The sequence below is a fragment of the Phaethon lepturus genome, unplaced genomic scaffold (genome assembly GCF_000687285.1).
Source record: "Phaethon lepturus isolate BGI_N335 unplaced genomic scaffold, ASM68728v1 scaffold4588, whole genome shotgun sequence".
NCBI lineage: Eukaryota > Metazoa > Chordata > Aves > Phaethontiformes > Phaethontidae > Phaethon > Phaethon lepturus.
This window is the reverse complement of record NW_010558144.1, coordinates 1209-14105: the sequence shown is the minus strand read 5'-3', so window position 1 is coordinate 14105 and position 12897 is coordinate 1209. Positions and strand designations below refer to the sequence as shown.

The following is a 12897-nucleotide window of genomic DNA, read 5'->3' as shown; positions in this document are numbered from 1 at the left end:
GGAGTTTAGTGGGGGGGAGAAAATATTTGTCAAACTTAAGCTGTCCATAGACTTAACTATTGTGAATGTCACTGTTTCATTTTATTATGGTGGTTGACTTGACTCTGATGTTCAGTTTGTATTTTTGGAATTGCTTTTTTCTTAGAATTAAAAGACCAACATTAAATGTGTGTATTTTTTGAGAGAGAAGAATGAGTTTTGATTCTATATTCTTGTGAAGTACATACTTGGTGGCATCCTCCCATCTATTGTTTCTCTATCTCTAGCTTTCTTTTTAATGTCCTGGAGGCACTTGCCCTGCACATAGACACTAACGAGTGTTGCAGCTATGCTCGAGGAATGCTTTGTTACCAGGTGTCATGTACTGGGAAATGCTGCAATAGTGCTGCTGAAGATACAGCTAGAGTAGCAATTAAAGCACACCTACAAATGCCTTTCTTTCGTTTTATGTGACTTTCATTGTATGTAGTAACAGTGTGTCTAAAGGAAGAATACAAATATTGCTGTATGTAACTATTTCATTTTGGTATGACTTGATCATTGTATGTATGCATGTGTGTAAATATATGTAATTCAACTTTGTGGTCACTGATTTAGTACCATTTCTATGTGTATCAGATTTAATATTTTTCCATTATATATTATTTGTATTACAGTAGCATTTAGGTAGGTGAAGTCTCTCTTGAGGTCATTCTAAAAATGTAGGCATCACACAAATATGACAGCAAAGAAATAATGGCGTGTTACTGGTCAGAATTGTAAAATCGTCATAGCAAACTACTTGTCAAATCATTGTTCTCAATGAAAACTTCAAGAGGAATTTTGAATAAAAACTATGCTTTTCTATGCATAAGGCATTTTGAGTGAGATTACAAAGGAATTTTAAAAAACCTTTCAGTGTGATATGTGAAACGAAAGTCAATATTTTGATTTAACATGAAGACAGAAATAAACCAAAAAAGGCCTTGAAGGTGAAGACAAGCAGTTTGTCAGGGGGGCAGGGGGAGATAAATGGATAAACAGAAAAATGGTCATGTCTTTGGAACATCCCACTGAAGTACTAAAGTGATCTTTAGTGTTATGTTTTAAAAGGAAATTGGTGAACTGAGATGGAACATGCCAAGGCTGGAGACGGAACAGTAGTCAACACAGGGATAAAGATGAACTGGACAGGAGCATCAGTTCTGTGCACAGAGGGAAGATGATGAATCTTGGAAATGCGATGCAGGTAACATTTTCAGGCTTTAAATTGTGTCACTTCTTTCGTTCCTTCCCATCTGCCTAAATGAAAAGTAACATTGCAGTTAAGGGTATGATGGCAGAGAGTGTTATTTTCTAGAAATGGAAAAAAGAGGTTTAGGGTGGTGAGTTGTTTGGTCAATGCTGAACTTAAGCTCATGGCTAAACACCCATATGGAGGTATCAGGTCTGTTGAGGTCCTAGTTTGGTCAGAAAAACTTTGTACTGTGTGAGGGGAAAAAAAAAAGCAGAGTTATCAAAGTTTGTGGACAAGTTGATTTCTTGTTTTGTAAATTGGATCATCTAGGTGAGGTATAGGGAAGAGAAAGACATGAGAAAAAGATTCCTTTGGAGTCCCTGGAATGACCATCTTCTAGAAAAGAGTGTGAGACAGTAGAAAGAAAAGCAAAAGACGAGTACAAGTAGAGGCTGTGCAGTCTGAGAATGAGCTTGGAATTTGATACTTTTTGCTAGTCTTTAACTAGCGATGTTATGATGTTTATATCTGTTTTACATTTCTGAATCCCTTAATATTCCTCTTGGCCATCTCATCTCTGCCATTTTTTTAATCAGATTTTTTCATATTCCAGCACTGAGATCCATAATGTCAACAGTTGTTCTGGTTTTCATTGATACCAAATATTTTGCCTTGCAGATAATAGGTTTTTTCAAATGCAGGTGTAGCTCATACAGTTCTTTTCATATGTTTCTCTTAATCTGTGCACTGATATTATTTCACCAGCATGTATTTCTTTTTCACTTGTCCTAACTTATGTTTCCAGCTTCTGAATCCGACAATATTCTGTTCTCTTCCCATTATTAGCTATTTTGTGTTTGGCATTGATTGACTTTTATGTGGTTTTTGTTTCCTAGTCTTCTGGCTACTTAATGTCCAGTGTAGTAGCCTTAACTTGCAATCTTGACATCTGTAGTCTTACTCTAATGAAGCTCATTTGGTTCAAAACCTGCTTTATAGCAAGAAGCTAATTAATACTTCTGTCTGGCTCCAAGTCTGTTCTTCTGTAAGCACCATTTTAAAGTACTTCATTTGTGTTCCCTAATGAATACTCACAGAACTGTTGCGATTATTGCATTCACTCGTGTCATCATCCAATGTGATAGTTATTGCTTTGCTACGTACACATTTCTCTCATTCATGATCATTACTAAGGTTGCTTCCTTTGTGTCTTTCACCTGCTTGCTCTAACTTGGTATTCTTAACTTCATAAATTGGTTGGAGATTGGAAAGCAGAAAGATAGTAAAATTCTAGAGATTATCAACAGTGGTTGGAAATTCAGGAAAAGGGAAATAATGAATGAACAATTGGAAAGGTTTTCAGGGTGTAGAATGTCAAAATACATTTGTAGTGGCAGCAGGAGGAAGAGGTGAAACTAAAAAGGGGAAGAATATAAGGTAGAACTGAAAATTGATCAAGATCACAATGCAGAGTTACTTGCTTAGGCTAAGGGAAGCTGCTTGTACAAAATCCACACTCGGAACTGTCCTTTCTGACAAAGGGACGAGGGAGGCTAACTGGCTTGTTGCAGAAAAGCATGTATGTATAAATATATGTAGTATGTATACTTATGTGTAGAAATACAGTCCAAGTAATACAGTGAGAAACAAATGTATTTAATTACAATGGCAATTTATTATTTTTAAGTCTTAAGTGGGCTGTGAAATGCTTCTTAAAGATGGCCTTTGATGGACTGTAAAAAGAAAAAAAGCTAATTCAATACTTTTCATCTTTCTTCCCATGCTTTTTCTTCTCTGCTTGTGGTAATGAGCCCAGGTATTGTAGGTGCTCACCTGCCTCAGTGATTCAGAAGTGCTGAAGCTTTAGAAAGAGAACTCCAGTTTGTTTGGCCAACTTGGCATCTGAGCCTGCTTCCTTCTTCCCAGTCTTGTGGTGTCATCTTGTGGGAGAGGAATGATTGGGAAGAATGATTTCAGGAGTGGCAGAGTAAGTGAATGATGGCTGAAGCATGCTCAGAGCTTTGGAAAGGGGGGTTGGGGTCTGGTTCTGCCCTTTTCCTGTCCAGAAGAAAATGTAGTCATTAACTGTTTGGAACTGGGATTGATGGAACTGTCAGAAGCTTTTTGTATGGACAGTCATGGGTATCTTTTGACTTGACTTTGATTTTTACCGCTCCCTCAAATTCTCCAGCATAATAGCAGGAGAGATGATTAATTCAGATGCTTCTGGTGAAACTTCAGCAGTGTAGGTGTGTTTACTATTAATTTTTTTCAGTGATTTTTGTTACTATTTTTATTATTACAGTTTTTTTGTCTTTACCTGTAATAAAAAATCGTTACCTTAAGTAAATTGCTGGTTCTGAAAACAAAATCATACAATAAGGCATATAGCTTTTGATCTGCTCTGCAATAGTTTATGAATATGGTGCTTACTCACCTCTGTACTAGCATTCCTCCTGTATGAATAGTGAGTTTCTGTGATAGGGTACTACTGGGGCAGGGGAAAGCATAGAAAAGCAAGGGCTTAACATAAAACATTTCTCAGCAACAACTAACAGTTGTGTAACTCCTGTCTGCACCAAAAGTTGGTAGATTTTAGAATGAAAGAGTCTCGAAGAGAATTGTTCTTTGAAACTAGGGAAGGCACAGGAACTCGTAGTTTTTAAAGACATCAGATATATCTCAGTCTGCTTGGCTGTCTTAATTACCTGTTGGGGATAATGAGTCTTTAGGATAGATGCAATATAAATGTTTATTTTGGAAATATGGGGGGGGAGTAATTGCTGTGGCTGGTTTAGTAGGATTTTTAACAAGGTAGATTCACCACTGTACCACATGGTCATGGATTCTGAGGATAGTGCTGCGACCTGACAAACAAGCAGAGTTAAACAAGTAAGTCCTGCACTGCTGAGTATGAGATGCAATGGACTCGGGCTAGTCTGAGGTGCAAGAGTGTTGTGTTTTACAGAGGAAGAAGTTACAGGAGAAGGTGTCATTACTCACAGTGCGCACTTTGAGAGACCCAGAAAGGGAACTTTTGCATGCATTTCTCATGTCTTTGTCCAAAATGGCTTTTGATACTTTTCACTGTGCATGTACCTCTTCAAGTCAAACCATTGTTCCTTCTACCATTAATTACCCCATCTGGCAACATCAGGTTGTAGCTTAGTACTTTATGATATCTACTTTATCGATTCAAAACATGGTATGAAAAGGAAGTTCCTGTTTCATTATTTGAACAATGTGGTTAGCAGGCTTCCGGACAGGCCTGGGTTTCTCAGGAGTCTTACAAAACGGTAAACAAGCTTGGATTTGTCATGTGCATTAGTTGATGAAGCTGAAAAAGCTGCTTCAAAATTTTGAGGTTTTGGTCTTAGCATGTTGCTTATTTTCTCATGAATAATCTGAAATTAATTACATATAATAAGTAGTAATTTATACTATGGGTTTCTTAATTACTGCAGTTTGATATTCTTGATACTACTGTCCTGTTTTCTTTCTATTTTTCCCTAGGTGTTTATTTTTAATATGTGGACTACACCTAATCAGAAATGAAAATACTTATACTGCGAAATAAATTGTTTCTTTGCAGGAGGAAAATACAAGAATTAATGGAAGCACTCCAACAGGTCATCAGATGATGTCAGTTTGTTTGCTGATGAAAAATGTATTTTTTAATTCTCACAGTTTCATGTTATTTATGTACTGCTGTTAATTGGAAATGCACAAACATGCACACAAGTTAGAACATCATATCAAGTATCTTCTGTAAAATCCTTTCTAAAAAGGGTTTGTGAGGACAGATAGCCATTGGGTTAGACCAGCAGTGCTTTTTGAGTTTGTGTTAATTTGCTGCTGTCTTTCTGTGGTATCACAAGCTTACAAATTCACATAGTCTGTTCCTTGGGATATTTCCTCTCACTTTTTTTTGAGGTGAGAAACTTGGGACTTGGTTTAGTTACTAACAAGAAACACTCAAAACAGTTTCCCAAAGTCACAGGTGCTGATTTAATACCAAGCTATCTGAGGGTCTTAATGTCTCTTGCTTTGAACACAGAACTTCACTAGCATTATTGACCTCTACTATAATTTTGCACCTACTATTCTTCCCAGATTTCCTCCTGACCTTATTGCTTGCATAAGTGGAAGCTACGCCATTCTTGATGTGTGAAATAAACTGCAGGTACAATAAGGAATATAAGTATTAAGGTGCAAATACTGGAAAAAAAATTTAAGGCTCATAACTGACATGCATCTGATAACAGAAAATACATTAGTTTTGAAGTTACAAAGTAAAGCTTAAGTTATTTGCATTGCCCAGGTGACTGAGTTACAGTAAGAGCAGAATTTGAACAGTGCATGAGGAAGATATGAAAAAGCTGCATTACTGAAAGTTCTTGTTAGCTTAGCATCCTTGATCTTTTGCAGCATTCATAGGTAAAGCATTCTTCCTTCATTATAAAATGAATACAAACATAGGTTTAAACCATTTATTGAAAAATCTGTTTTGCATAATTTTATTCAACATCTGCAAGTCTTAAAACATTCAATTCTGAATAAGAAAAAAAATAATTTACATTCTCCTCTGTAAATTTTATACAGTCAAAAGCAATCTACTCTTCAAAATCCAAATGAAATTTTACTTAGCTGCAAGTTTAAATGCCAAATCCTTCACCTATGATAAACATATTCCAGCTGCCAAAGTCAAAGCACAGTTACCTTTATAGTTTTTCCCTGTTTTGTTTTCTATAATGAGCCTTGAATGGGGAGAAAATAAAGTCAGAGCTTAGTTGCAAAATAGTAATTTCTTCCAGATGAACTCTGCTGACAATTGTTGCATTATTTTCCTTCTACCACAGACTGCTATTTGTAATTGGAGAAACTTCTGCAGTTCAGGCTTGCGTCTTTGATCAGAGAAGTCTGCATTCATTAGCAGCTTGAGCTAATACACATTACTGTTTTACTCCTGGCTGTATAACCACTTCCAGAGAGGCACAGCAGAGCAGTTGGGGAGTCTAATCCCTTGAGGTACCACTGGAAAATGTGACAGAGCTCATCTGTTGGTCGAAGCTGAAATCTAGAATCTAGTAGCTTTGCTACAAGAGGTAGATGTCTTAGTCACAGCTTCACAGAGCTGGTTCAGCATTTTGCAGATGGTTTGTAGCGTCACACTTATGACGCAAGCAAAGATAGATCACCTAGCAAAAGGGGCAGAGCCCTAAATCTCATTTGCCTGTCCTGAAGGGACCTCATCAAAACTTTGGAAGCTGACTTCAGTGAGCTTTGACTTATGTCCTGATGTAAATAGGTGGTATATTGGTACTGAGAGATGTATAGGGAAATGGCAGAAAACTACTATTTGCCAGTCTAGCAGAAAGAATTAACTTTTCCTAGACTTTGTCCTGATCACAGGAATAAGCTTTCTAATTCCAGGCAGCTTAGAAGAGAAAGCATCATGTAGAAAAAAAATACACAGAACCCTAAAGGGAAACAATCTTATTTTAGACACATCTTTCCAGAAAGAGCTCAACAGCCTTTGGAGCCCTCTGTAACAAGTTCTGTAAGGATTAATACTTCTGCTTATAAAAACTATTCAGAAATATTATTGCTAGGTTCCATTAAAGCTGAAGTGCTGTTTTGATGTACTGTAGCCCTTGCTAGCATCTGCTTCACTTGAACAAAATGTTTCTTCATGCATCTATTGACCCTGTTTTATCTCTAAAATAATTTTTAATCAGAGAAAGTCTCAAAGTTGCAATTCTGCTGCTCATACACAGATGACCCAACAACAGGCAGAACACTAATACATGTACTTTTTCTAAAAACACTTTTTAAAAAGTGTTTTTTAAAAACACTTTTGTAATGAAATGTAGTTTAACACTATGTTAAATGTCAGTGACTTGGCACATTGTAAAAATGACTAACTTTTAAATATCAAAAACAGGTTAATTCTCACATACCAGGGGTTTTGGCAAAAATTCTCCCTACCTTCACTACACAGTTAAAAGCCACTTCATCTAGAAATTACAAATTAGCTTTGCCTTAGTAAATGATATCACATACTGAGTTGATCCTAAAATTTAATTTAATGTACTTATTGCTCATGTAATTCATGCCTTACTCATATAAATAGCTAGCTATAGAAACACTGCCCATAGGAACTGAATGTACTTACACAGCTGTAAGACTTGTGAGGATGAGAAAAAAGGGAAAGTTTAGGTGAACAGCTTTGGTTTTTCATGCCTGTGTAAGTCGCCCTATTAACTGCTATTAGTCATAGATGTAGTAGGCAAAAAACTAATAAATAAATTGGCAAATAAGAGGGATTTTAAGATTACAAAAATTAATGTTAAGGTAATGTTTTCATGTACTGTGACACCCCCCTTTATTAAAGGGAAATAATAACACGAGAAATTACTTCTTAAAGTATTACATGAGGTTACAGAACTAAGTTTGCAAACTATACTTCAAGGTGTGTGTGCATTTATTTGTATACCATATCGTCACTTGTCTCTTGAGTCTCATGTAACAGTCAAGAAGGAAAATAGGGTTGTACAACTACAGGACAAAGATTTATGAACAGGAATGGCATGTATTTTCTCCCAATTCTTTTCAACACATTTCACATTGATGGTGTTTTTTTAAAGTGCTGATGTTAGCCATTTGTATATGAAGAGTTTTCATTTTGTTCTCACAATGTTAGCCCAGTGTTTCTCCATTATGCTGTACAATAAGAGCTAAGGATTTTTAAAAACATGTAACTCCGAAGATAAATGACAGTTAGCTACAGACTAACCCTGTGGGCTCCAAGCTTGTAAACACTTAGGCACATATGTAAATTCACTTAATGTTTAACAGCAAATAAACTCATGTCTAAAGTTACTATGTGAAGTTTTATGTGAACATGAAAAAAAGACAGTATGAACATTACTTTGCATGTGCACTGAGCATCCTGTGCGCTATGTGTAAGTTAGTCATTAACAAATGCTACAAGTAAAAAAAAAATTTAGTAGTACTTGCAAAAGTGGAAGAGCTTGGGGCAAGGCATTCTGTTCATGTTAAACCAAACAAACAAGACCACCACCACAAAACAACCAAAAAGCCCAACATGAATTGAAAACCTGGTGTCTACTGCCTGTTCAAAAGAACCTGAAAGGTCATGTTTTTCTTTTTTTTTCCTTCACTGTAGTATATTACTCCCCCTTTTCCCCCATACCTGTTATAATTGTTATGGTCATACTGAATATTAAGTTCTACTTTTCCTCTTATCTTCAAAGAGACTTTTCAACATGTAAACCTGAACAGCTGATACCACCACCATTACTCCCAAGTTGACCATGGACCAGAAATTCACTCTGTCAAAGTTGCTTTCTTGTATATTTCGGTCACGAGCCTCAAATGCTCTGAGCAGGGTCTGAATCTGGACACTTTTGCTTAATCTGGCTTTGACACTGTTGATGGATTCCTGGTAAGTAAGAAAGAGAGTATTCTTAGAAAAAAAGAACACCTGAATTAAATTTATAGCTTGCAAAACATACAAAATATTAGTACTGTATTGCCATTTGTAACAATTTCTTGCCAAGTAAACAGTTAATTTTACTTCAAAATACATACTTTACATCACAAATTTTTCATAAATTTGTCTAGCCTATTTATTGTATATTACAAAAAAAGGCTTAATTAACATAGTATTAAGATTCTATAGTGGCTAGGGAGGTGAGAGAAATAAACCCTAAAAATCAGTTTAATATTCCATGTATCTTGGGGAACTGTGCTTCCAGGTATTCAGACAAGAAAAAAGCAGTGATCTCTATAGAACTAGTCTTAAAACAAGTTATGTAGTAGCAAACAAATGTAGGTTTTTATTCTGCTAGATAATCAAATGAAGGCACTTTTTAATGCAAACTACCATCCGGACTATAGCTGTAGCAAAAGAAAAATAGTACAGTAATGTTATATTCCCATCTTTTTTTTTTATGCTTTCACTGTAGTGGCTATAAACTGCTGCTTCAGCTTTGATACTGAAGCAGAATTTTGACAATAAGTTGTGAATGGGACAACTGGAGGTCCTACAAAGGACACAAAGTGTGTCTCTGAGAACCAGAGGAAGTACATGAACACTCTGGCCATAACAGCTGCTCAAGATCCACTCCTTATTCTGTGTATACAAAGTAAATGCCTGGTCCTATAATCTGTTAGTTTCCTCCACAACATAATAGATAGTCACAACCTAAAAGCTGATCTCATGAAGTGCCAATTTATGTTCTTGATATAGTAATTATGGGACCCTGAAGTAACTTTCAGTGAGAAGAGTAATGTGTGCAGTAACAGGAAGCTATACATTAAAAAAAAGTTAAACCCAGCAGTAACATTTTCTCCATGGGTGTTTTCTCTGCATATTTAACAAATATTTCACAAGAGCTATTTTTGGAAGCCAAGTAATTTTATGGTTATACTAAAGTTCATATGTTACACAATAAGGAACATCAACACCACAGAAGAGCTTTAAAAATAAGACATGATTCCCCATTTTCCCCAGCAATGTTTTATCTTTTAAAAAGTTAAATGGCTGAGTGTTTATAAAAGTCCTCATGGAACTTGAAGTAAAGTTATAACTTGACTAAGTAAACAACGGCATCAAATACTAATGTTAACTTTACAAAAATTACTTGCTTTAAAAGATCTGCAAGGTCCTCGAAGACAAGCTCTGCATGTTTTTTTCTCTTGGAAGGGAGATCAGTATGTACACAAGTAGCTATCAAATCCATTCAACTATTCTTTAGTGTGAGAGGGATTTTCTTCACAAATTTCCCCTATAAACTTTTTTCCAATGTTCTTAATTACCAATTTTAAAGAAAATCTGGCCTGCTTTTCAGATTCTGTATTTGGTTTTAAATATTTAAAAGCATATTGTACACCTATAAAAGTTCTTAAAGATTAAGTTTGTCTTGTTTAAAAATCTGCATTTTGTTTATTGCAATAAATAGACCACAAACAAGGTCATTCTCTGCATCATTGTATTTGGTAAGTGTTTGTGGATGTTGGTTTGTGTTTTGTTTTGTGGGGTTTTTTTAAGATACCTGTTGTCTGGAGCTACGAGCAAACAAACAATGGCTCACGGCATCCTACCAAGCACTAAGAACAGTGGTACAGGAACACCAAACAATCCTATACAAGAGTAATCTCAACCTTTAATGATCATGAAAGGAAATAAAAGCTCTGACTCAGCAGCAGTCTTCATCCTACATCAGAGAGGGTCAGCATACAATTTAAGCAAACATTACCATTCATAGAATGTCTGCAAAGGTGAACCTGCAGTGTAGTACAGATTAACTCTTGTCCTGTTTATAAGTTTGAAAAAGTGGAAATAATTTTTTTGGGGGGAAAAACCTGACAAAGTAGTATCTAAATTATCAAAGGTAGAAATATTAATCCTCACACTGGTTGGGGCGCTTTCAGTGGAAATAAAAGGCTAACACAGTATTTTATTTTTAAAACTGATAAAAATCTATGCAGTGATTCCAGCTACATCATTGGGATGAAGCAATACTTTAATACTATACATGTTCATTTCATTGCTGCTAGGGAAAAGTGTCCCATTTTAGTATTAGGAAGAAAGGAAGGTGAATTAGAAACAGTGCTACACAGTTTCTTCTTGCTGATTAAGGGTCTAGTCTGAAAATATTCTCAAGCTTCTGTATAGAAGCAAGAAATTAATGGTGCTAGGCTTCATGTATCAGTAAAAGTGATATATAGAACTGGAACAGTTTCCAGGATGCTGCACCAGACCAAGGCAGAATGGCTAAATGACATTGAGGGTTTTTCCAAATGTTCTTAGAAAAGAATTAAAGATCAAGTACTAACCAGAATGTCTTCCAATTTCATATCTAAGAGATCTGTGCCTGTAACATACTTCTTCCAGTCTTCCTGTTCTTGTCCATCTTCTCCCATATTGTCCAGGATCAGTTCGAAGAAAATCACCTTCTCGGAAATGGTACTGAATGTGTTGTCAAAGCAGAACATGTAATCCCCATCTTCTGTTTCCACTCTGTGTATATAAGCAAAATGTCATTAACTATGCTTTTTGTGCTGGTTCTCAAAAAGGGAGTTTTTGTGAGCAAACTTTTCTCTACGACTGACAATCATGTACTTGGAAATAACTGAATGTGCTTTTTATATAAAAACTCTAAAGACACATTACAGATTGCACAGTCACAGCAAAACAATCCCACTGATATCTAAAGGTTTAAAATTAAGACAGCAGCTTACTTTCATTTTCCTTTATTGGGATTTTGAACCACTGTTAATCATTACCAAAAAGCTATAATATGAGTGGCATTCTTATCTGTAGTAGAATTACAGTAATTGTTACATATTTTGATAAAAGGACTAGAAAAATAGGGGACTTTTCAGCTTACTTATATAACTGACAAGATCTTTTGATATTAGATGTGGAGACCTTTTTCAATTCCACAATAATTATTTTTGTTCACTGACCAGTAACAGCTGTTATTAAAAGAAAAATATCTTTCACTCATGGGGAGATCCATGTAAAAAAATAGTCAGTGTTTAGAAAGAGGTAATTGGTATTCTCAAACTGTGCTATTAGAAAGTCTTTTGTAATACTGAGGACTAAGTACTCAACCTTTACTTTAGTTATATTTGTTAAAGAAACCAAAAAAGTACTTTATGTAACAGTTTTAAGTTTGAAGATTTTAAACTTACGTGTGAACTCCATCTGATTTTCGTTCATCAAAAACTAGAGTTTCACCTTTTGGAGACAGTAGATGAAAATCAACATCTAATCCTGCTCCGTCTAGAACCTATGAAACAAAGTAAAAAAAATTCCTCCAACCAGTGGAATTGCTGTTTGCATTCCTGATGGAAACACCTTTTAGGTAAGGGAACTGACACAAAGATTCTGAAAGAGGAATCTGTCTGTATGAGATCACACCAAGTTAACTGGAAACAGATTAAAAACTGGTTCAACCCGAAAGCATTTTAGCTGTTTAAACTAAATATGATCTAATCATGCTAGGCTAATACTGAAACTTTCCCTAACCTATTTTAAGAATGCATACAATTATATCAATGGGGAGCGTTAGACAACCTGTAAGAATACCAACAGATGGCTAAATCTAGCCTTTCTATGGCAGGCATCATTGATGGGCAAGAACCAGTGCTAGTTCAGTGGTAGAAAATGAGTTTTATAACAAAGATCTGTCACTCCTCTGTATATACACATATATATTTGTACAAAAACACAACCTATGCAGTGTCATTCCTAAGATCTCTTTGTTGGGTGAATTAACAGTGTAGAAGACAGGACTAGACTTCTTATGCCAATTGAAGCTGTACCACAGACCTTAATTTTTAAGGCAGATTTAAGGTCCAAATTCTCCCAGGGCATTCTCCTTTCCCAAAGGTAGAAGGAATTGAAGGCATTTAGCTTCCTAAACTCCTAAGCATGTACAGTATTACAAAGCTGTGCTGCTTTAACTGTATAACATGGCTACAGTTGTACTGCATCTGTTGTGTTATAGAAATTCTTTATAGGGAAGGCAGTAACTGCATAAGGGGGTAGAGTGTGATATTTTTTATGACATTATTTAGGTCCATGAGAGGCAATTTTTTGTTTGCTTATTTTCCAGTGTGCTATTTGAGTATAGCAGTCTGCTCCT

The 12897-nt window shown here is 35.7% G+C and overlaps 1 protein-coding gene across 1 annotated transcript; it reads right to left on the bottom strand.

The window, feature by feature from the left end:
* Window positions 1–8389: 8389 nt before the first annotated feature.
* On the bottom strand, window positions 8390–12039 carry TMED5 (transmembrane emp24 protein transport domain containing 5; the record flags this gene model as incomplete). The annotated part of the gene is made up of 3 exons (XM_010292952.1): window positions 8390–8681; window positions 11081–11264; window positions 11942–12039. Coding segments are annotated over 3 exons (501 nt in total), but the record flags the coding sequence as incomplete, so codon positions are not given.
* Between the last annotated feature and the right edge of the window lie 858 nt (window positions 12040–12897).